Raw genomic sequence first — 25,318 nt, forward strand, 5'->3', positions numbered from 1 at the left:
ACAACATTTCAAGTAATACAGGTAATCATGTACTGTATAAATTTATATAAATTCTTATAGTAAACAAACAAAAAGTAGTTTTTTGTTAATATTACATAATTTGGATTCAATACCATTTACAAAGAATATGCAGGTGTGATACGAACGTTATTGTTTAAAAGCACCTGTTTGAACAGTTATAGTTGAATTCAGAGTTTTTCACTTAAATAAAAATTTAGAAACTTTTTTCTGCACACCATTTGAGTAACATGAGTACATTTTCGGATACCCTCCACGATCTTTGTGTGGAGGGTATTATTTTATCTTAACCCCGAAAAATAACCACTTACCCTAGCTTCTGCTACTAAACTACTTACACTATAAACCTACATCCCGTCTTCCCCACTGAAAATCGTTATTACTCAATTACTTCTCTTGACGTCATATTACTATCCTCAACTAGTCCGTAACCAACCTAGAGCATACATGGTTCTTACTTTCCAGTCACCCTGTCGTGGAGAACCAGCCATTAGATTTGAGAATGAATCACAGACAGAAACAACTTTAAAAAAATTCTTATTTGACCCAACCAAGATTCGAATCCAAGCCCCACAGAATCAGCCGTATACAGTAAAAAAATTTGAAAATTAATTTTTTTTAATTTCACTACAGCTCGTGGGCGCGCATTTCACCCATGCTTGATAAAATAAAGCAATAAAAATAGGATCACGATGACTTTTTATAAATAAATATTTCGCTCTTGATAAATTAAAGAAATCAATCAAATGCTGCAACTGATAAACGTAATGAAGATAAAAAGCATAAGTAAAACAATAAAAGTTGGCAGCAAAATTCAATTCACATACCTTTAAAGAAATATGATCCTTAATAGATTTGTTTGACTAAGACGTTCGAAGCGGCAGCAAAATTCAATTCACATACCTTTGAAGAAATATAATCCTTAATAGATTTGTTTGACTAAGACGTTCGAAACGCTCCGAACAACTCTAGAATCATTGAGGTATACATCTTTTTTTTTTATTCATCATCGCCCTTAAGCTCAGACATGGCTTTTTTACACAAGAATAGTGTTTTTCGGCTATCGATGCAAACCAATGACCAGATGTTTATACGTATATTAATGATAGCTGCAATTACAGCTATAATTACCTTCTGTTGGACCTACAAATTTCAGCTATTACATTTAGGTGTTAACAGATGTAAATTTTGGGCCAATTTCAAAGAAGAAAATACGTTTAAAATCAAGTTTTTCCAAAGGTATAACAGCTCTAAAAAACGTTATCATATATGGATGATGAAAATACTAGTGACTGATAACCCTTCAACAAAGTTAGATTCTATAATATTTCTTTTTTTAACTTTGCCTAAATTTATAGCTATAAATACTTAACTCTACCCGATCCGAAAGTTAGCAGGGCTCCCACGCTAGTTAGCTAGGGCCTATGTGAGTTGCCTAGGTGGTACCAAGCTAGGATTGTAATGGGGCTCTATGTGGGCGCTAACTGGGGACGAGAAAGTTATCGTCTACCTAGCTTTTCCTTATACGCATCGAAAGATTCGAGAGCGGAGAGGTATACATATATATATATTCGAGGACAGATGTATAACTGTGTACATATAACATTGCAGATTATATGTGTGTATTAAAAAGTAAATCAGTAATTACTCATATTAAGTATTAAACACGAAGATTTACTCAGGTTTCATTATTTTAATAAATTACTACGGGTGACAAAGAATAGCGTTTATTGTTGATAAATTTAAAAAGAGTTCGTGAGTAAATAAAATTTTGAAGCGTAGGATAATCAATGAAGTGGGAGTATTTAATAATGAGAGTAATTTGCTAATAAATTATGCTAATGAATGTCATCACGAATTAGACTTATATGCGTCGCCTACATTAATTATTAAATTTTATTTTCAAACCTCTCTTTATTTTGCTAACCCTGTCCTTTATAGGTTAATTGGGATGCCAATATTGGCCCCACATAATACCCCATTACACTGTGCCATCTACCTCTATGTATTTTCCCTGTTTGGACCTACATAGGTAACTGGGTACCCAATCAAAAACTTCAATGCTGAATCAATGCTGAATCAACGTTGATTTTAGCGATACATCAACGCTGAACCAACGTTGAATCAACGTTGATTCCATGAATGATGGAACACTGAAATCAGTCGTAATTTACATTGTTGATTCAACAACGATTCAACGTTGAATGAACACTGATTCAACATTGAATCAGCGTTGAATCAGTGTTGATTTAAACGTTAATTTAATAATAAAAAAATTTAATGCGTATTCAATACAGTTTAACATCAAATAACTGAACCCCCCTGTTTTGGTGTTACCATACGGACAGTACCTCCACAAATGTCAATATATCTGCCCCAAATGTTACTATACTACTTTGTAATTTTTTAAAATTTAATTTTAACGTTTTGATCGACGCTGAATCAACGCTGATTCAACATTGAATCAGTGTTGAATCAACGCTAAAATCAATGTTGATTCAGCATTGATTCAGCATTGAAGTTTTTGATAGGGTAACCAATGTAGGCCCAACATCAAGCCCTCTTAAGCTTTCCGTTCGGGTAATGGTTTAAATTTGTAGGTCTTCATAGATAATTTATGCATCAATACAGCTATAACTGAAGGTAATTATACTTCATTCGCCTCGTTCTCGAGATTACTTGTAGTTACCCTTTCGTCCACTAGAGGTCACAACGTTCAGAGTTTGAAAAAGAAAAGTAGTGGAGATGGAGGGGAGGCTTGGCCTTCTTCACCTCACCACTGCATATCCTTCTCATATTCTTTTGTTGTGCGCTAGAGGAAACATGTTCAGAGGAGAAGATAGACCTATCGACAGCTAGACATCGTCGGACATCATGCCATGGTGCCATGGAAATGGATTGAAACAGGTAACTGTTGAGTGACTGGAAATGAACCAAGGTAAGCTTCGGGTACTTATTGCTTGAGTCCATCCACAAACGTGGGGATGCCTGTTTCTTCTCTTTCACACAGTACGAGATCCTTGTTGGGATATTAGTAAATTGTTTTTTCTCGCGACTAAGTATACTGTGTAACGAGCTCACTAGGAGGCATGGCTAGTACAATGGTTATCAAAAGTGGGTTATGTTTATTAGCACGAGTTTCCATGTTTTTCCTCCTTAAGTGCCTAATGGATATTTGAAAGTGTTGGTTTTTGTAAGGATTGTTAAGTAGAGTGCAGGGGTAGTGCTCTTTCATATGTGAAGTGGTCGATGTCTCCGAGTATATAATGTGGGCTGCAGCACTCATTTTGTTTTTTTTGTTTTTAACGTTGATGCAGTGATGCGCCGTCGAGATTTGAGGATGATTCATCACCTGTTTCTGACTTTAAGAAACTTATAGAAAAAAATAAACTTTGACGATCACAAATGGAGAGTAGAACTTTTATTTGTTCATGGAATAATACAAATCAGGTATTCCTTGTTGCTTGTTTGCGTACAAAAAAGGATCTGACCCTCGTCTCAGAAAGAAAAATGAAAAATCATAACCAGAAAAAAAAAGAATGTCAAAATAAGTTGTCATGGTAACGAGATTCGATCAAAGAGAAAGTTAAAAGGCGACTTGATTCGGTCGAACGTCTGCGTTTGAGCACTCTGCTCTCTCGCTCTGTGGTCCTCCTCTTTTATCAATCACTAAGGTGATTGGTGAGAAAGAAAAGAGTGCCCCCAACCAGCCTTTATTTGACTGATCGTGACACGACCTTCACCACGACTTATCTAAGCGTGTGAGGAGTCGTTTACTTGTCTCGATCTATACTAAATAATTTTTTTTTTTTTTTATACCGGGTTACCACGATAGCCTACTTGGCCTAGTCGCGGGAGCCACCCACTCACCACCTATGTGTGGAGGTGTATCCATGGGCACAGTGTGAGTATCTCCGGTGGAACACCTTGCCAGTTAACCTGACACTCTCTGCACCGATGGTGCATCGGGTCCACTCACCACTGTGTAGCCTTTCCCCGGAGAAGATTCCATTATTCCAGGACGTTCACTCTTCGCCGGTTAAGCTGGCGCTCTCTATCGAAGCATCGGATCCAGGCTAATTAGCATCCCCGGAGAAGCCCCGTGTTTCAGGGGCCACCCCTCGCCGGTAAAGCCGGCGATCCCTGCCCAACGCCTGGCATCGGGTTCGCTAATCCCTACCTATAGCCCTAACACTGTTTCGCATTCACCCAGGCCCGAAAACCTGTGGAGCAAGGAAAAAACCCTGGAATTACTCTGAAGGAAAATTCCACGGAAAAACCCGCCCCGAAACAGCCGGGGTTACATAGGAACTTTTCCCGATGAAAACAGTTTTTGAAAAAATCTGCATTCACCGGGAATCGAACCCACGACTCCTAGAACTGCGTTGTATCAGTAACAAGCACGCTTACCACTGAGCCAACGCCGCTCATCTATACTAAATAATTTTAAAAAATCAAAAATACAGGCAAACGCTTGACAATGCATATAAATAATAAAGAAAACTTAGTTCGTAACATTCCTCCCCCCGTACACACTTAATTTTGTACTTCGATGAATCGAATCAGTTTTCTTGTCGGACGTTTGAAAATTCCAAAGGCCGTTTTTACTTCCGTTATTCTAACTTGATTATCTGAACCAGTAAAGACCCGTATTACAAGACCCTTTCTCCATTGATTTCTTTTGACAGTGTCATCGGCAATCAAAACAACATCGCCCTTCTTTAATGGGACGTCTACTTCGTGCCACTTTTTTCTTGGCATCAATGAAGGAAGGAACTCGCGGAGCCATCTTTTCCAAATGTCATCTACAAATTTTTCGCATAATTTCCATTGTTTTCGAGTGCAGTTAGGTATCAATTCGTTTCTATTGAACTGAATTTCTCCGGACGAGGAACCCAACAAAAAATGATTCGGCGTTAAGGCCTCCTTATCTCGAGGGTCTAAAGAGACATGCGATAAAGGGCGAGAATTGACAAAATGTTCGACTTCCGCAAAAATCTTTAAAAGTGTTTCCTCGCACGGAGTTCGTTCACTCAAAGTCGCAACGATTCCAGTTTTTACCGAACGAACCAATCTTTCCCACGCTCCTCCCATATGCGGGGTGGAAGAAGGATTAAATCTCCAACAAATCTTTCGATTAGCAGAAAATTCCTCGAATTTTTGCTTGTCTTTATAAAGTTCCACAATCGCTTTTTTTTAACTCTTTACACATTCCCTTGAAATTTTGTGCCATTGTCGGAATTAACAAACGTCGGAGTTCCCCGTCGGGCTATAAATCTTTTCAATGCCAGAATGGCCGAGTCGGAGTTAAGAAAATTTGCAAGCTCTAAATGAACAGCTCTTACTGTCAAACAAGTGAATAAAACACCCCATCTTTTTTCTGTTCTGCGCCCGATTATGACGTAAAGCGGTCCCAAAAAATCCACCCCACAATGTGAAAATGGCCTTTCTTTATAAGCAAGTCTACAAGGTGGCAGAGGAGCCATTTTTGGATTCGCAGGTTTCCCTTGCCGCATCTTGCAAATCGTACATTTGAAAGATAACGTTCTCAATGCTTGTCGAAGCCCGAGAATCCAAAATTCTTGACGGATTTGATTTAATACTGTGTCACTACTTCCGTGCAAATATTTCTCGTGATATTAATTGATTAAGAGTTTTGTTAATTTTTCTTTGGAGTCTAAAACTATCAGCTTATATACCAAACCTTCCTTAGTTATAAAATTCGTCAATCTTCCATTTATTCTCAAAATTCCTGTTCATCAATGTAAGGATCAAAATTTATCAGCCGACTATTTTTTGCAACCTTATTTTTCTTAATTAACATGCTTATATCTTTAAAAAAGGATAATTTTTGTGAAGTTCGGTAGCACAGCCCAATAGCTTTTATTTGCAAGGAAGTTAATGAAACTTTAATTTCCGGTAAGTTTTTATTTTTGTTGTTTAAGTTTCTTAACCTCGTAAAATAAAGAAATACTCGATGTATTGCTAAAATAATACGTACCCATGACGAAAAACGCGAGAAATCGATTAATGGCTTTTCTACATTTACAGTAAATATTTGTAATTTTTCCTCATTTGATTTTTCTAATCTCTTGTCAAAATTTTGTTTCGGCCACTCTGATTCACATTTTCTTAAAAATTTTGGACCTAAAAACCAACGACTTCGCTCATTTAAACTGCCAGGTGCAAAACGCGTTCCATCATCCGCTGGATTTTACTTCGTAGGGACCCAGCGCCACTCGTTTTCCCCTGAGATTTTCCGAATTTTACTCAAATGATTCATAATAAAGGCTTGGAATTCTTTCGGATCTCGTTTAATCCAGCATAGTACAGTAACCGAGTCGGTCTATAAAATACATCTAGTTATAATAAATTCGTGTTCTTCTTTTATCATCTTTGCTAATTGCGACGCTAAGAGCGCACCCTGCAGTTCTAGCCTAGGGATCGTCGAACCTTTCACTGGGGAAACGCGACTCTTAGCGGCAATTATTGACGTGTTAAAAGAATTTTCATCAAGTGGGAATTGCCAATAAGCAACAATTGCATACGCTCTTTGACTTGCATCGCAAAAAACATGCAACTCCGCTTTTCGACTTTGTAAGTGAGGTAGTTGGTAGCACCTATCAATTTTACAACTTTTGACGAAATTTAAATCATGCAACCATCGGCGCCATTTTTTGAACTCGTTATCTTGGATTTTCTCGTCCCACTTGACTTCACTTTGCCACACGTCTTGCATCAATATTCGAGAATGAATCGTGAAAGGCGTTAGGAAACCCAGGGGGTCAAAAATCGACATAATTACCGCTAAAAATTCCTTTTTTGTTGGTTTCTCTTTTCCTTCAATCAAAGTTTTCCTGACTTTTTGAAAACACAAATTGAAGATGAGTTTGTCCGTACTACTATCCCATCGTAAACCTAGAACCTTTTCACCCCCTTTATCATGCGTATTTGAATTAATTAATTGTAAGCTATTATTTTTCTCTTCGATCCCATCTAAAATCGACGGATCGTTGCAAGACCAACTGTGCATCTCCCAGTTAGCGTGAGAATTTATTTCCTTGACCCGACGAATACGGTTGAAAGCCTCAGTTGATGACTCGCAACTGTCTAAATAAACGTCCATATAAAAATTTTTCATCACACTCTTAGCACTCACAGGATATTTTGATTCAAAAAGCTTAGCATTCTTGTTTTTTATAAAAAGCGCGAAACACTTAGAAGATTTTGCTCCAAAAAGCATCGAACTCATCAAAAATTCTTGCGGTAGATTTTTTCTATCCTCTCCTCTCCAGAGAAAACGCTGAGCGTCCTGATCTTCCTCTTTTATCTTTATTTTTAAAAACATATCACGCATGTCTGATTTAATCACGATCGCAAATTGTCGAAATCTCATAATCACTCCCGGAAGTTGTTTTAAAAAATCGGGACCGGGTAATAGGAGGTCATTGAAGCTCTTTAAATTGGATTTGGCTGCAGCGTCGAAAACTAGTCTAACCTTTCCCGGTTTATTAATATTTTGAACTCCCAAATGTGATAAGTATCTTACTCTTTTTCCTGATGGATGTCCTTCAACTTTAATTGCAAAATTATTTTCAAACAAACGAGACATTTCTTTGTAATAGAGACGAGCATATTCGGGATCTTTATCTACTTTATATTCAAGAAGGGTTAATCTGCGATACGCGGATAATCGGCCGCTTGAAAAAATTTTATCCGATTTCCAAAGAAGCCCAACTTCCCATGAACCGTTTCTATAACGACTTGTCTGTTCTAATATTTGTAATGCTTTTTCATTTTCATCGCTATCGAATCTTTCATTGCTAATTCCTATCGCATCAAGATCAAAATAAAATTGAATGAGCTTTTCAAGCTTGTTGTCCCTATCCCTCCGACTCGAACCAGCTGAATCTGATAATACGCTCATTATGTTTACTTGATGCTCGTTTTTTTGTTCTAATCTTGCATCAAAATGACCGTGAATTGCCCATCTGAGTAAACATCTAGTGACTAAAAACTCGTCTCCTTGTATTTCGCGAATTTCACGTGGAACAATCAAATTTATGTAATCTTGACCGATTAACATCGTTGGCAACAAAATGCAAGGGGGGATTTTTGTGTTTGATCGTTGGAAACACAATTGTGAAACTCTTTTACAAATTGACTAAGATGAAATCGGAAGGTCTTCTACAACTAAAACATTCTTCAGTGAAAACTTATTAATTCCATTTCGTAAAACCACTTCGACTTTTCTGTTTTTTACTGTTGATCCTCCGAGACTTTTTAAAAATATTTTCAACTCTGAGCTTTTCGCGCTAATCTGTTCTACGATATCGGATCGAATTACCGTAGCCGTGGAGCCTTCGTCGAGACAAACATCAATTAATTTAGAACCTTTTTTGACTTCAATTATTAAAGAAACAATTCTAAGATAAACTTTTGAAACTCAAGTTTTCCAATTAATCACTATAAGTTTCATCTTCATTTTCCAAATCTAGTCATATGTTTTCGCTCGATAAAGGTTCCGCGGCTGAGCTTTCAGGAGCTTGCGAGACCTCCCTCGAAGCTGTTGGTCGAGAACGGTGTAATAGTTCGTGATGTCTTTGACCACATCCATTGCAATTTCTTTTTAAGCATGCTATACGTGTATGTCCGTCTCTCAAGCATACAAAACATAGTTTATGCACTTTAATAGTTTTCCAGCGCTCAGAAATCGGTTTCTTTACAAATTCTCTGCATTCTTCGACGCGATGATTTCTTTTGTTACACTGCACGCATTTTTTATCAGACTTTCGATCCTTATTATTACTCATTTTTTAACTACTTGAAACATCCATCAAAAATAAACTCTTTCCCTCTCGAGAATTACAATTTGAGCGATCCGAAGATCTTGCAACCACTTCGCTCGAGTGTAACGCAAACACTCCTGCAGCTAAAATGATTTCAGCTGCATCGAAAAGAAAGTTTGCTAACTTTTCTAATTCAGGCTTTCAGGAGTCTTTGAAGGCTGCGTGTTTAATATAACTGCTCATCATTGAATCCGGTAGTTTTTTTATCATTTCGTTTGTCAGATCTGAACTATGTAAATATCTGATACTATTCAAAGCTTTGATGGCTGAAACTGCATTTTTAAAACGAGTTGCTACTTCGACTAAATTACTTTTTCGTGAATCAATGTTTGGTAATTGTTTAATCTTGCACATGATCTTACCTAAAATTAACCTCGAATTTACAAATCTCATTTCTAGTGTCTTAATAATATCGTTAGCATTTCCTCCTGCGACAAAAAGAGACTTCGTTGCTTCCCGCGCCTCTCCCTTCAAAGCTTCGGAAAGTCTGATTACATTCTCTCGATTACGGTACATATTTCGCTCTGGCGAAAGCTCATAAGTTTGTTTGAACTTAATCCAATCCATCGAATCGCCAGAAAATGATGGGAGAGGTTTTTCTTGTAATCTGTTTATCAAAGTGGAATTATTCGATAGTAAATTTGATTCTCGAAAAGACGTAAATGTATTCTCGAGGACGTTTACTAGCCTAGAATAATCTCCACCAGATTGGATTGGGTTACCGGTGCTATGGAAATTATTACTAAGACGCGGTACAAAATCGTCGTCACTCTCGAAACTTTGCTCGCTACCTGACTCAATCGGAAATTGATTTTCCAAATCTTCAAATGCTGACTCGTCAAGGTTTTCCGCTGGCGCTGGTACTGCTGCTGCCGCTGCCGCTGCCGCTTGAAAAGGTAGAAAATGTAATGCCTCCCAACTCTGCTTGTAGGTTTTGTCGGTATGGTGCTTAAAGACGACCCGCTGCTGCTATCAAAGCACGGGGCTGGGGCGGCGCTCGACCGTAAGCTACCGCTGGCTCCACTGGGGGAGCTGCAAGTTCTCCTGGAGCGATCGGGGGGCCAACAGCGACCTGACGTTGGAGCAGTGCTCGTTCATGAGCTATTGCTGGTTCTACATGGGCTTCTGCATTGGCAATCGCTGGAGCGACTGGAGGGCGACGTTGACGCGGTGCTCGACCACAACCTACCGCTGGCTCTAGATGGGCTGCGGGCACCGCCTCAATGACCGCTGAGCCGAATGGAGGGGGACGTTGAGGCGGCGCTCGATCGCGAGCTGCCGCTGGTTCGGCTGGAGGGGCTGCAAGCTCTGCTAAAGCGGCAGGAGGGCGGCGTTGATGCGGCGCTTGACCGCGAGCTACTACTGGCTCGGCTGGAGAAGGTGCAAGCTCTGCTGGTGCGGCAGGAACGACGACGACAGCCGGGGCGCGACGTTGATGAGGCTCTTGACCGCAAATCACCACAGGTGCTGGTAGAGCGGCAGGTTCAATAAATTGAATGGCATCTACTTGGGCATGTGGTTGCAAAAAGGCTGCCAACTCCGCGTTTGCATTTCCCGCTGGCACAGGAGCCCAAATTCGGCCCACTGCTTGGAGGTTTTTTTCCTCTTCAGCTTCAGAGTCTTCCAAAAAATGAGGTGCCAATGGTCTTGCTCCAATTCTGATCGAGTTTATGAAGAAATCGTCTTCTGAACCAAAGTCTGAACGATGGTCTTCAAGATGCAAACGCCTTTTTGGAGGTCCGCCTAGAGGCAAACCTAGCCTTCTCCTCATGTTTTACAGCACTCAAAAAAAAAAAAATCAAATAAAAGTTTCCCGGCCGATGCACCAAAATGTTTCTGACTTTAAGAAACTTAAAGAAAAAAATAAACTTTGACGAGCACGAATGGGGAGTAGAACTTTTATTTATTCATGGAATAATACAAATCAGGTATTCGTTGTTGCTCATGCGTCGTTTGACGCATATGCCTCATTTAAGACATATGCGTCAAACGAGTGCTTGGACAGCTGGATAAAATTTTTTTTTTATTTTTTCTTGAATGTTTACTACAATACATTTTGGGAGTTTTATCTAGCTAAGAGATAAAGGAATATTAGGAAATTTTTTTAAGGGCATTTTTTGACAAATAAATTTACCAGTTATGATTTTCTCTTCCTGTCCCACTATACCCTGCAATTTTTGCGTTGTCCCACTATACCCCATTTTACCTTAGCAAAGATTTTTCCACACACTGAAAAAAATTTTGCTACGCACCAGAAATCTCTTATAGAAAACGAATTAGGATACCGTCTGTGTACAACTAACGTAACCCTATCCCGTGTAAGTTTCTACTCTTAAATAAAATTCCTTCTTGCCACCCCTAGAGCCCGCACAACCTTCCTTGCGAATCATCAACTTAATTACTATTTTCCTCACACTCATTGCGAAAAATCTTGTACGTAACTCGAGCGGGACGATTTTCCACACTCGTGTGATAGACTCACACTCATGACTGGTGACGGTAACTCGTGTCTTGCGATCAACTGCAAGCACTCGTTCCCGTTAACTTCAGTCAACTTGTGCGAGTCAATCATATGTTACTACAGTACCGTACATTTCAATGAAAGTTAATATTTTTAAGTCATCTTGGCCTTTTTTTCACATTAATAAGTGAAATTCAAAAATAAAATAATAAATTTACCGGCATTATTTAAACGCAACTCAATATTGTACATTTTATTACTGAAATATTTATGAAAAAGTATATTTTTTTTAGATTTTCATGATTTTAGAGTACTGAATATGATCTACGAGTGATTTAATTTGATTTAATTTGATTTAAATGTAACATCTCTTAAGGGGGCTCCAGCGGGAGGAGTTAGGAGGTCACAGGTAGCTTAATTGATACATAAAAACACGCTGATTTTAACGGTGTCCTGATTTACCCCTCTAACCCTGGAAAATTTTGAGATATTTGCTCTCAAAGTTCGTACATTATACATAGCCTCTCATAGAGCAACGTGAAAACATCGGTATTTTCTAACAATAATTGAGGAGTTACATGTCAGGACTGTAACTGTTTTATAGAAAAACATCTCAGCTTTCAGATGGTACCTTCAAAAATATAGGTAACCCTGGAAATATTTGAGATATTTTGTAAAGTATTGATCAAGTCATTAAATTAGCAGGGTCATGACGGGATGCCATCATGTTGTTTGTAAGGCGCGCGCTTTTGAATATTTCAGAATTACACTGCAAGTACTTACATAAGTTTCATGTCATTTGTAACTCTTTTTTAATCGTGTTCTCCTATGGATTACTTACACATACTTTTTTTTTTAAATAAAATAGAACATTGAAAAATTTTAACTGCAATTATTTTTTATTTTATCAAAAATTGCGTCAATAATTTTTTTATTTGAAATAACTCTTACTTTATTATTTACACTCATAGATAATAATGAGGTGATGCCATTTGTAGGATCTTTTTAATATGCATCTACTAATACTTCTATTGATATCGATTCTTTGGCCATTTTATAAATTATCTTATCATTAATAATACATTTTAATACAATTAATTTTTGTTTGTTATCATCGATTACTTTTTTATTTCTTTTTTGCTGTTGCAAAATCATTTCAGCTCTTACAGTGATGTGTGATTTCTTTCATTTTTTATAACACAAAAAAACCAATTCTAAATAAAACGCTCTGTACGTGACAGAAGCTGCTGTTTGTTTACCATAGGTACGGACACATCATATATATAGATGATGGTGCTCGCTTGTATATACACGTATATATAGATATATACTCACAGAAGTGATACCAACTAACCGAATAGTTTTCGGGTTGGTACCAGTGCTCGCTGGAGCCCCCTTAAAAATAATACATATCTTTATTTTTACTGTGATTTGCTCAAGAGCACGGTCGGCAACTCCAATGTAAGAGTTGAGGCTCGAAACGGCCGAACTTGTATTTCGCCAAGCGGCCACTGAGTGAGGGGCGCTACAATCTAATCAAGTACGTGCAACGAGTGCTCGTCTGCTCGTTTGTAAACATAACAACATAACCGTAAATAAAAATTATGCATTCATGTCAGCCGTGATGTCAACTTCACTAAGATTCTAAAAATGACATTTTTTTGTATTGTGCCCGAATGTTCGTCAAATAAAAGTCAAGATGTCAATAAAGTATCTCCCTTCTGTGCACCAACAAATGAAGTTGAACAGGAAAAGTGGAGAAAGTCCATTGGAATCAACGTTTTGAAATCGAGCCACACAGTGTGTGAAAAACACTTTGTACAGTCGGCGGTGATAAAATCAATAAAAAAACACAATGCCAGTGGTAATCTTATTATGGAGGTACTTACAAATTATTTCTTATTGCGCCGTGACAAAAGTTTTTAAATTAATTATACTGAGTTTTTTTTACATAACAAAACTCTTTGCCCATGAATATTTAATCGTAGTATACGTAAATATTAGTATTATAATTATTTTTCCAAGAAAACCTATACTTATAGATACCACTTGTTAAAAGTGGCCGTTGGGGTTCGACGACTTTTAGTAGGGAAGTGCGGTTGGAAGAGATCAGAGTCACTCTCGAGTGACTCGAGCCGTTCCTTTAAGTCGAACAACGATGGTGGCACTGCTTCCGATGTTGTTAGCGTTGTGGCTCCGTTTGATTCATCGGAATCCAACTCATCGGAGAGGTGCGGCGATTGAGCGGTAATTCGTAGAGGCCTCGATGAGTTGGTCGCCAGGTTGACTAGTGGGTGTCTAGTTTTTATTTTTTTTTTTTTTTAAGGTTCGAGGGAAAAGAAGGTATAGACAAGTGTCTTATATTGGTACAGTGATGTTTATTGAAAATGTACTTAATCAATTGAGTGGCTTAGGAGGTATGCATTACACGTATTTGCATATCTCGGATCGATCTCAACCAGTCGTCACACAATCCGTCTTATATACTTTACGTCGCTTTCTTACTTGCGATTTTCGCTAAAGACTAGTGGTCGCCACCTGGTGAGCGATAGGTGGTACTATCAAGTACTAAGTTGGAAGTCGGAGCTGCGCGCGAAATTTAAAAATTCAAATTTATGTAGAAATGATCTAATTTAAGAAAAATGATTATTTTAATATACAATAATTAATAAAATAATACCTCGGATAGTAAAACACCCAAAAGAGCACGGTTAGTGTTAGGAGCTGTACCAACTGTTTTTGAGTCCAAAATATTTGATTTGATAAATACATTTCTTGTCGATCAATTGCAAGATCACTCGTATGCTTTTCCTTGGCCTGCTTTAAAGAAAACAACTGAAAACATTGAAGAATTTTTCTCTGAAAGTAAGTATTATGAATATGTTATTATGATTAAAAGTAGTTAATTAAGTATTATGCCTAAGCTTAATATTTATTTTTATTTATACGCAGTCCAGCTCAACGTCATACCTTTTATATTAGGGATAAAATTTTATTTCTCAGCTATAATTGCAGCATAAAAATTATTTAATGTTGAATAGGCAAACAATTTGGAACTTTCACTATTTCTACTATTACTATTTAGATTCTGACGTACCAAACACGCAAGAGCATACAATTGATGAGACAAACAATTTACAACAATTTAACAATGAAGAACTTCCATCATTGAATGGCAACATACAAGACGAGATTTTAAAGGAAAATTCATCAACTGCGCTTCAAAACTCATCATGCGCATCATATGCTTAACGAATAACATAAGCGATGGTTCAAGCTGTAAGTTGATTATCAGCATACTTATTTTCAACTAATGAATAAAAAAAAAAAATTTAGCATAAATTTTTATATGCCTTAAAAAGAAAAGCAACTGCTAATAAACATATTTAATTAAATTGCAGACAGTGATAATCCAGACTGCAGTTCACAAGAAGCTGAACGTAACTCACAGCAAAATTCTCTTTTCGTCTAAGATTTATGTCCTTTGATATTGGATAAAAAAGCACCAAAATCAAATATAACCAAACCATCTTTTGACACCATGTCATCCAAGTCACCTTTGACCAATAAAAAAGAAAACTATGTAGTTGTCGAATACGGAAAGTAAGTTTAGGTTTAACTGCAATTACTCATTTTTACCACAAAACTATGTTTCCTCATTTCGTTTTATTCATAAAAAGTAATGAAAATTATTAATGGACTGAATACGTAATTTAATAGCCCATTCTGAAAATCCAGAAGAACAAGAAATTATTATTCCAAAACCATGGAGCTTTTGTACGGCAAATGATGGGAATGACGACCTTTTAATTTTCACTTACGTGATTCCGAGCAATACTCCTGACCAAAAAAATTTTGTATTTGAAAAATCGATTAATATTAATAATAATGGACACATTACGTACCAAGTTTATTCTTCAGAAGTAGATATTTCACAAACTCATCTTCCAAAAGTCGTACGTAAAATCAAAAGTATACCAGAAATTCTTAAAAGTTATAAAATAATATACGCTGTTTATGTCATTTTTTTCACCGTTACTTGCTACTATTGAAAAATGTTTTTCCATTGAGATTGTTATCAATAATACGATTTATAAGCACTATTTCAGTTATTGTCATGAGAGAGCGAATGAGTATAAATGTATTACCCACAGCTTTTTATTTCAGAAATTTTTCGGGACGATTCGCATTGCTGCTGGATGTAATGAACATCCGACATGTCCCACGTTCCTAACATTGTATAAAATGTTGTCAGTGTACAGTTTGATAAGACCACCAAAATTTGGTAATTGTACAATAACAGAGAAAAAATTTGAAAGAGTCATACAGACTTCTGACTTCAAAGAAATTAACTCAATGTCAAAAACCAAATCCAGTATACTTATAGAAAAATTAAAAAATGAAATAGACAGTGTACTTTTAAATGAAGATAGGGAGGTAGACGAAGTTATTGAGCACGACTATGCAAAGTCCTCCGTTACCAATTGCGTTATTTACTACGTTACAGGTTTATTATTTTATCATATGCGTTGATACTAAATGAGCTTAAGAAAGTCTGTAGTAAGTAGAAAACTTGACTAACATCCCACGAATTACTAACAATTACCTTAAAAATGTCATTTAAATGTCATTGTCAAGCCTACATTATTAAAAAAAAAATATAGTAAGATATATTCGAAGATTATTTGAAAATTGCTCTACTATATTATTATATCACTTAATTGTAGTGTACCTCCTAATCTTCAACGCTGACAATGACATTTTGTACACTAATTTTCCTACGTATTTGTTAACTAACTTATATTTGTATACTGTTACGACTGTTAAAAACACAAATCAATAATAATGAGCTTCTTGGATTATTGTAGGAGATTGTTCTTCGAAAAGATTGGTACGTAAAAACTAACTATTAAAGGATTTTAGAAACATGTTAAGTGTTAGAGTCTCTTTTAAAATCAAATTTTGAGCAGTTGCCGTTCCTATATTTTGACATTGTGTAAAGATTTTTTTTACGTACGTCTGGATGAACCTGGAAAAATATATCAAGTGCATGAGGACGTCTAACTGATTTATGTAATCAGTGTCATTTTTTTAGACCTTATAAGTAATTTTAAAAAATTTAATCAGATTTAATTTTTTATTTTATCATAGGGCACCTTTGCAAGCAAGTTTTAAAAAATAAAACATATGCTGCCTGCAAAGCTTGCACAGATGGACTGACGCACTATAATGTACAAACTTCAGTCAATGCATTAGTTGGTATGAAAAGTGAAGGGAGATTAATTCATGCAAACAATCATTTTTTTAATTTAGTAAATTTTACTAAACAGTGCTTTGCAAAATATGCATCACGAAGGGATGCTTTTGATTTAACTATAGATGAGGTTTTAAATACCTACAAGTTTACTTTTCCATGCAAAATGCATGGATCAGATATTTTGGCATTTTCCATTTATTATTACGTAAAACTAAGAATGCGTCAGTTCCCCCAACATGAAAACCATAAAATGAGAAAGGAGTGAGTAAAAAAAAGAAAAATGTCAAAGTTGACGACTACGTGATTATCATACTCTACCGATTTTTTAAGAAGACTGATTAGTACAAAATAAATGTATATAGACAATAAATGTTTGTATAAATGAATATATAAATAAATGTATATAGAAAATAAATATTTATTATAAGATAAATGTTACTTTAATACTGTTTTGCACCTATAATAATGATCAATCTTCTACATTTGCATGTAACATTCGGATAAATAAATCACTGTTATAATGAAAATTTAAAAAATGTCTTTAATTTACTTTATCAGCTACTAGTTCATTAATATGAAATAAATAAAATTTTTAATGATAGATGATGTCACGGTGTTAGGTGTTTAGTCTGCTATAATGTACAAATGTATATATATGCTTTCCTACTTGATTAGATTGCAGCGCCCCTCACTCAGTGGCTGCTTGGCGAAATATAAGTTCGGCCGTTTCGAGCCTCAACTCTTACATTGGAGTTGTTGGACCTGTGCATATGACCGTGCTCAAGTGTCGTATACAAAAGTTTGTACCGAAAAATTTTCTTTATTTATTAAGCCTAATGCACTACCTTCCTTATACAATGTAAATTAATTTTGAATTTAACACCATAAATCTCTGCATTTTAAATACAGGAAATTAATTGTAAAACCTGTAGTTCTTCTACGGCAGTATTAAAAATTTTTTATCATCTTCAAAAATAACAATCGAATATAAAGAAACCAAAAAGTTTTATTTATGTTGTTCACATAAAAAATTGTTATGTACGTGCTGTTTCCTAATATGAAGAATAATCTCGTACAGTCTATTCCTTAATACCAAGCATTCAGCTAATTTTTAATCTCGATTTTTAATTGCAGTGAAATCTCATTTTTTTTTTTTTTTAAATCAGGTATTTCAAATCAAGTTATCCGAACCGCCATAAATAAAAAAGCAGCTACAAATACGACACAGGTCATTGAAGATGATAGAAGAGGAGTCCACGTTAATAGGCCATTTAAATACCCTGAATCTATGAAGCAACAAGTAAGGGGTCACATAAGCAGCTTTCTAGTCATACCGTCTCACTACTCAAGAGAAAATACACAAAAATCGTATCTTGAGAAAGGCTTATCGGTGGCAAAAATGTACCGATTGTATATAGAGTACATGGGAGCAAAAAGTGAGGATGACCCTCTAGTTGTCAGTAAAGACATGTATGCACGCATTTTCAACACTGAATTTACCTTCAATTTTTTCACGCCAAAAAAAGACAAGTGAGTTATCATTTTATATGTAACGCGAGTAATTTTCTAAATTAAATATTTAACATAGATAAGGATTGAAGAACGCAGTAATGTATATGCATTTTTTATTAAATTGTGTCGTGGCAGTTCTGTCATTTTTATTTTATGTGGAAAAAAGAAATACTTTTCATTATCACAGCAAAGGTAGCATAGGGATAGACGATAGACTTTAACGTCTGAACGATATTAGTTGGCGGGTCGTGTAATGATAAGCTTTATTTTAACGTTCATGATTGTAATTTTTGGTATAAACAACTGCTCGTTCAGATGATTAAGTCTTCCGTTGAATCCAACAACTGATGCTTTAATCAAAACTCTTCTCGTTGTAGAATAAAATAGATGAAAGTGCAAGTAGAAATTAAAGGATACAAAAACTTCTGATTTACGGTTTTCTTCAAATCCAAATCTGAGTTAGCGCGTTCTGTTAGGTAACTTTGAGTGCTTTTTATGACCAAAGCGTTGGTGTAACTCATATGTAAATAAAATGTATAAAGTTTTGTAATCAAGTGTTTTGATTACTCGTGCATAAAAAATTAATACCTATCATACAAATGTACAGGTATTATATCAGTAACTATTTGAAATGAACTCAGGAGTCCCTAGCCGTCAGAAAAAAATCAAATGAGTGACACACCTATGGAATTCTTTTTCTTCTCGACGAAAACAGGCATATTAGAAAATTTTTTCATCCGCAAAAAGTTGAGCGAGATAAACCCTTTTTCGAGCTTTTTACTAATTTTACTTTAAAAAATACGAAAAAATTTGAGAAAAAAAAGGTGCACTCTTGTACTTCCATTTTTTTTAAATTATTAAATCACAATCCTACAGAAACATTCTGAAACGCTTGAAATAAATTTGACAATGTCAAATAGCACAACTCATTAGATTTAGGCTTAGGTCTCAAATTTTCATTGATTTCTAAAAACCTCACTCAAAACTATGGTAAACTCTTGCTCAGATTTTTGTTTTTTACTTTCTTAAAGCCCAAATTAAATAAATCGTAGTAAGCTTTTAAGTACTCTATACATAGTTGAAAAATATGTATTGAGACGAAGTTATAACTTAAGTTTTTATTTTTTTTTTAAACCTTGATCTTGACGATTGTTGGTGCGACTATCAACTATTATTATTATTATAAACAATTATAAACTTTTGATACCATTGTTAACTGTATCGGTGCTTGAAGTAAAGCTTTTATTCCAGCCCTAATAAACTCTAAAATACTTATCTTGTTAAAAGTTAAGACCTAATGTAAGTTTACACATTGGACAAGAGAATGACGCTGTTGTTAATTTTCGATAAAATTACTTGATAATTATATTCAAACGTGGTCTCCATGCCAAACGAAATGTAATACAAAAGCTAATATTCTGACGCGTTGGTACGCCAACGACTTGTAATAAAACCGAACAAAAAGTATTTTCCGCTAAGGCTTAAAAAAAATGGCAAAAATGGTAAAACATGGTTTTTAGCATCGGAAATGAACAATAACCCTTAAAATAAAAAGAAATTAAAATATGTAAGTATACATGGAAAAAAGATAAACAAAATAAACTTTGGTTAATCTCAATTGGTACAGTGGTTTCCCCGAAAAATTCAAAAAAACTCGTTTTTTGAGCCAATATTCAAAAACTAATAACTGTCCATCGCATAAACATTAAGAGCTGAAATTTGGCAGAGTTGTAGCTTTAGTAGCTTTCAACAACCACACCAAATTTCAGCAAGGTTGATTGAATTTTATTTTGAGCACTCAAATAACGGAATGATTTTTGTAATCCCACATTCGAAGAAAAATGCGCTACTCAACGTATAATATATTTAAAATATTTGTAGGTGCGAAAGCTGTGAAGCCTTTAACAATATGTCTGTGGAGGAGAAATTAAGAAACGAAAATGCACACAGTAAACATTTACAAATGAAGAAAGAAGCTAGGCGTCTCATGGCTTTTGATAAAGAGAGAGCGAAAGCAGATGGTTCTGTGTGCTGTGCAAACTATGACATGCAAAAAATATTAACAACGCCCAAAGCAAAGGTATCAGTATTGTACTACATTGTCTGTGTGGAATTTTACCATATTTCAACTAGGACCAGCAATTGGCAATTCTTACTTATGGAATGAAACTATTGGCCATAGAGGCTCGAATGAAATAGCATCATTCGTATTAAAATTTATAAAATTTCAAGTACAGACCGGTGTCAAAGAATTTTCATTCTATACAGATAACTGTTCTGGACAAAATAGAAAACAAAAAGTTTTTTCCATGTATATTAAGACAGCCAATGAGTATAATGTCCAAATCATTCATCGGTAAGAGTTTCAGTGTGCTTAGAAATGTATTCCACACTAACATAAAAAATAAAACTATAACTAGCAGATATATCCAGCAACAGAACCGACACAAAATGAACTAAAGTATGAAATGTAAAATTAATTAAAAAATCATTCTACATGATAAAATATAGAGACAGATTTGGGTGTTGCGAGAGAATCTCGGAAATCGCTATTTTTTAAAGTTTAAGGTTATCAATACCCAAAAAAATCGTGGGCTCTTCTCTACAAATATTCATAATTTATTTACTCATTTAAATTTAAGAAGGAAAATTACCACAACTAGGCACGATTTATTTTTCAAGGGCGAGAAATTGAGTTCATGTGAACAGAATCTTAAAATTGCTATTTTTTAAAGTTTTAACGTACCGATTTTCAAAATGATTGTCAGGCATCCCTATAAAATTAATCAAATATGTCTACGTATTTTTTACGGACTCGTGGAGGAAGCTATTTATCGATAAAAAATTAAGTTTTTGTGAAAATATTTTCAAAATGTTTTTTATATTTACTAAACTGGAAAAACACTATTTTTAGAAAAATTCTGTCTGTCTGCTCTCTCCCTCTCTCTCTCTCTCTCTCTCTCTCTCTGTGCGTGTGTGCAAATGTGTCTGTAATCAGTCATATCTCGGAATGTATAACGACTGATTTTGATGTTGGAGGGCTTACATTTTTTTTTTCCAATCATTCTAGTGACAAAAAAATGTCATATTAAAAAAAAAATTTAAGCTTCATACTATATTACGATAGTTGTAACGAGTTTTGATAGTCAAAAACTGGTTTTTCATCATTATAAGTGTCAAAAATTTATCATCCAAAGCTTACAATAATCTTAATTGATATTAAATAAAAATACTTTCGTTTATCATTTTTGAGAGTCTTCGTAAGTATTTTGAGCAAATTTTATTGAAATAAAATAAAAGTTTCGGAAAAAATATCTTTCTGCAATGAATAAACATATTTTTAAAATTACTGTTTGAAGTGTTCTTGAAATTTTTTTTGAGTTTTATACCTTATTAAGGTAAGTTATACCTTATCAGGGTTGGTGTAAAAATTCCTTATGCATTTTGTACAGCCTTGATAAGTTACTCCATCCAGTTTTTACTCAAGAAATTCCTAAGATTTTTCTAAAAAAATTGTGATGTCTATGTTATAAATAGACATATTGTAGAAATCAAGAGCTTAAAATGATTGGCTGCGTACAGATAATAAAATTGTATTAATGTTTTCAGAATGGTCCATTTTTACTTTCAAAGGATCTCTTGATTTTTTGTTATATTATATTTAAAGCATCTGTTGAATTACTATATTGAAAGTTTTCTTGGAAAAATATATAAATACAAACGATTTGCGCTAGTACATCAGAACGTTTTGCAAAAAACTCACAAAAAATATTTTTTGTCAGTAAATTATTATTATGAAAAATAAAAAAAAATGCAAGAAGTAAAAAATGCTACTTTGATTTTTTTCCAACAATTCCATATAACTTTTAAAGAAGTTAATAAAAAATGAGAAACATAAGTTTATTTGTTTGTAGACTGTTTATCAAGACTTTATTAAATAAATAGTAGCTGTTACAGAATTTAGTTGAAATCGATATCAAAAACAAATATATAAAGTAAAATATTTAATTCATTATAAAAATCAAATTCAACTTTTAGATCAAAAATAACTATGGGGAGAAATAGCACAAAATAGTGAGTGTTATGGATGTTTTAAAATTTATGAGATCTTTTAAACAACTGCGGTAAAATAAAAAGAAAATTTTTAATTCTTCAACAATAAAGTCATCATTTAAATAAATAAATTATGTTAAGAGAATGTAAGAAAAATCAAAATCTCAATTTTTTTTTTAAATTAACAGCAGGATAGTACAGCTTGAGCAAGCTTTTTGTAAATATATTAGTAGCGGTTTAGTTAATAATATTATTTTGATTATTAGTGCTGAAAGGTTTATTTTGGGGTTATATTTTGTACTTGATTACGTAATGCGACTTTTTGATTTTTTTTCGCAATTTTTATTCTGGTTGCTGCTGTGACGGTCCTGCTGCTGCATGTAACTATCTGCTAGTTTAAACTTGATTAAATTAAACAATATCAATTATAAACTCTTTTTTTATTTTATAATATAGCTTTTTGGAAGTTCGCCACACCCAGTCAGAAGGTGACAGTATGCATGCCCGAATCGAAAATCATACGCGCAAACAATCAATCTATACTCTAAATGAGTGGGCGCAACAAATTGTAAACTGAAAACAAGACAATAAATATAACGTTGAACAGATACAGCAAGATAGTATTTACAGTTTTGAGGCTTTATCAGAAAAATTCAATTGGAAAATCGCTAAGATCTCTAATATTCGAGAAATAAAAGTTGTACCCAAAAGTGCTGCTATTTTTGTTAAGTATAATTTTTTTGAAGAACCACGGAAAATCCATGTATTAAAAAAAAGAGACCTTGAGTGTCGTAACTAGTCTTGAATTGAAGGTAGCTTATAGCAAAAAACTTCCGCTGGCCCAAAAAAATGGGATGATTTGAATCGAATGATAAACAAAAATCTTATTCCCAAAGAGTTTATCAAGGATTTTAAAGACGCTGTGATGCATGATGACAATAACATTTTATTTTTAGAGAATTTTTTTTCTTAATTTCTATGATTCAACAACTTATATGTATTTATATTTTCATATGTATGAATACACTAGTTTTCTTTAGTACTATCATGTGATATACTAGTTTTAATTCAACTTATAAACAGCATACACATAGTAATGTATATTTTTTGGATTGAATAACAAAATGTTCACTTTATAATAATAAAAATAATAATATCAATAATTATAACTATAGTAATGTAATTTTATTGTAATATTCTTATTTTATTATTAATGTAGTAAGAGTGACAGTACAGATCCGAGCTCAGTGACTTACGCTATACTTCGTCCGAACGCGGCGAGCTAAGCTAGTTTTCGTCCAGCATCGTGAGCAAAGTTTTTTTTCGTCCGAGCGTGGTGGGTCAAGTTATAGGCTACGTCCTAATACACTAAGAAAAGCTTGTCTTCGTCCGAACGCAGTGAGCAAAGCTAGTTTTCGCCCAATCTTGTGAGTTAGACTTTTTTTCGTCCGAACGCGGTGAGTAGAGTTATATTATGTACGAGCAACAAAGGAAACATATGTCTCTTTTAAAACTTATCAAAGCAAAATCTCATGCTGAAAAAAATACCATCGTATATAAAGTTGAGGAGTTAGAGATTCTAATTGAGATAATCGGACTATAAGGAAGGATCTTGATATTAATGCAAAAAATTATTGACTTTAGGCAACCATGCTACTCCGTGTATTCTCGTAACCACGTGGACAAGTTGGCGCTGGTGTCTTTGTGCATAGTGTCCGATTGTTTGTGTGGCCTTTTGGCCGGGACCCGATCCAGTAGATAGTTAACCCCCAAGTTCACTTTTTCTCTTCAGCGAAATGGAATGAAATAGTGCAGAGCATTCGTACTAATCACAATACAATATTTATGGGTGACTTTAATGCTCACTACTTGTCTTGGAATTACAAATCTACCGACACTAACGACACTAATTCAGAAAATGCTTACAAAGCTAAAAACCCGTTTCTGCACAATTTCGATTCCATCATGTATATTAGTATGCACAAAAATTACAAAAGCAACATAGACATAATCTTCTTCACAGATAGCGTTAAAGATTGCGTTAAAACGAAGGTATGTGAAGAAACGTGGAGTTCCGATCACTTCTCAGTTTTTGTAAGCATATCGGCCAAAAAACACTCCTATCACAATAAATCGTTCTAAATTCTACACGAAACAGGAACAGGGTTAATGAGTTAGAAAATAATTATCAAAACAAAACCACATTAACACTGTTCTTTAATGAGATGGGGATTGTGACCGTGCAAAGAGATTTCGACAGGCCGCGTACAAAAAATATCAGTTCACGCTAAAACTTGATGATTTAATTTCATACAAGAAACGTTGAGCCAAATTCAAAAAACTATTGAAATTAAAAAGAAAAAAAGAAGCTTTCTAAGTTTTTCAGAAAATTCAAGTTTTCGTACAAGCCCCTCGTATGTTAGGAATCGATGCAAGATCCCGTAAAAATCGTTGAATAAGTACATATAAAATCACACCACAAGAACGAGAATTTACAATCCAAACACTATCAAGCCGCTACTAATAAAGTGTGGCCCCCTTGGGTCCAAACAGACCCTGGCGATTTTTTGTTGTATGCACCCAATGAGTTTTTTGACTGCCCCTGTTTATTTTCAGAGTTCAATACAGCCTTAAATGAGAAAAATACTATATCTGCTTCTGGAATAGATGTTATCAAATTTGATGTCATTAAAAGGCTCCCAATAAAATTGAAACTGTTTTTCTTAGACATTTGCAACTAAATGTTTTCCCTGAGTTTATTTCCACACTCATGGAAAGAGATTTTTGTTATGTTTATTAAAAAAATCGACGGACACAACCTCAAGCACACCCTTTTCATTTTGCTTGTGCTAACTGTTCGAATCCATAATAAAAAAACACCTTCCGTGGTGGGTTGAAACCAATCTCTTGATCTCCTACAGTCAACATGGCTTCCCTAAGGGTAATTCATTTACCATATTCACCGTATCAGCTTTCCAAGAGATCAAAGATGTATTTGCGGTCTTTTTAGATGTCGAAGGTACCTTCCATAACGTGAAAGTTGACATATTAATGCAAAATTTTGCTGGCCTGAACTGCTCTCTCAAGCTAATAAATTTATAAAATTAATCACCTATGAGCAGTACATTTTTACTGATAAAAACCTTGAAACTTACAGGGCCGTATATA

At 34.8% G+C, this 25,318-nt stretch overlaps 2 protein-coding genes across 2 annotated transcripts; both read right to left on the reverse strand.

The window, feature by feature from the left end:
* Positions 1-4,554: 4,554 nt before the first annotated feature.
* Positions 4,555-5,112, reverse strand: LOC106640171 (uncharacterized). Its single transcript, XM_089597936.1, has one exon. It carries the CDS (start codon positions 5,110-5,112, stop codon positions 4,555-4,557), a length of 558 nt encoding a protein of 185 aa, XP_089454062.1.
* A 1,252-nt stretch (positions 5,113-6,364) lies between these two features.
* On the reverse strand, positions 6,365-8,104 carry LOC149373132 (uncharacterized). The gene has a single exon (XM_089597937.1). It carries the CDS (start codon positions 8,102-8,104, stop codon positions 6,365-6,367), a length of 1,740 nt encoding a protein of 579 aa, XP_089454063.1.
* Positions 8,105-25,318: the final 17,214 nt, after the last annotated feature.

Source organism: Copidosoma floridanum, unplaced genomic scaffold (assembly GCF_036245765.1).
Source record: "Copidosoma floridanum isolate Cflo_tuat_1 unplaced genomic scaffold, Cflo_Japanese_pri ptg000040l, whole genome shotgun sequence".
Lineage (NCBI taxonomy): Eukaryota > Metazoa > Arthropoda > Insecta > Hymenoptera > Encyrtidae > Copidosoma > Copidosoma floridanum.

Coding starts and splice junctions, on each gene's coding strand:
- LOC149373132 (XM_089597937.1), bottom strand. CDS start 8,104: ATGTTAATCGGTCAAGATTACATAAATTTGATTGTTCCACGTGAAATT.
- LOC106640171 (XM_089597936.1), bottom strand. CDS start 5,112: ATGGGAGGAGCGTGGGAAAGATTGGTTCGTTCGGTAAAAACTGGAATC.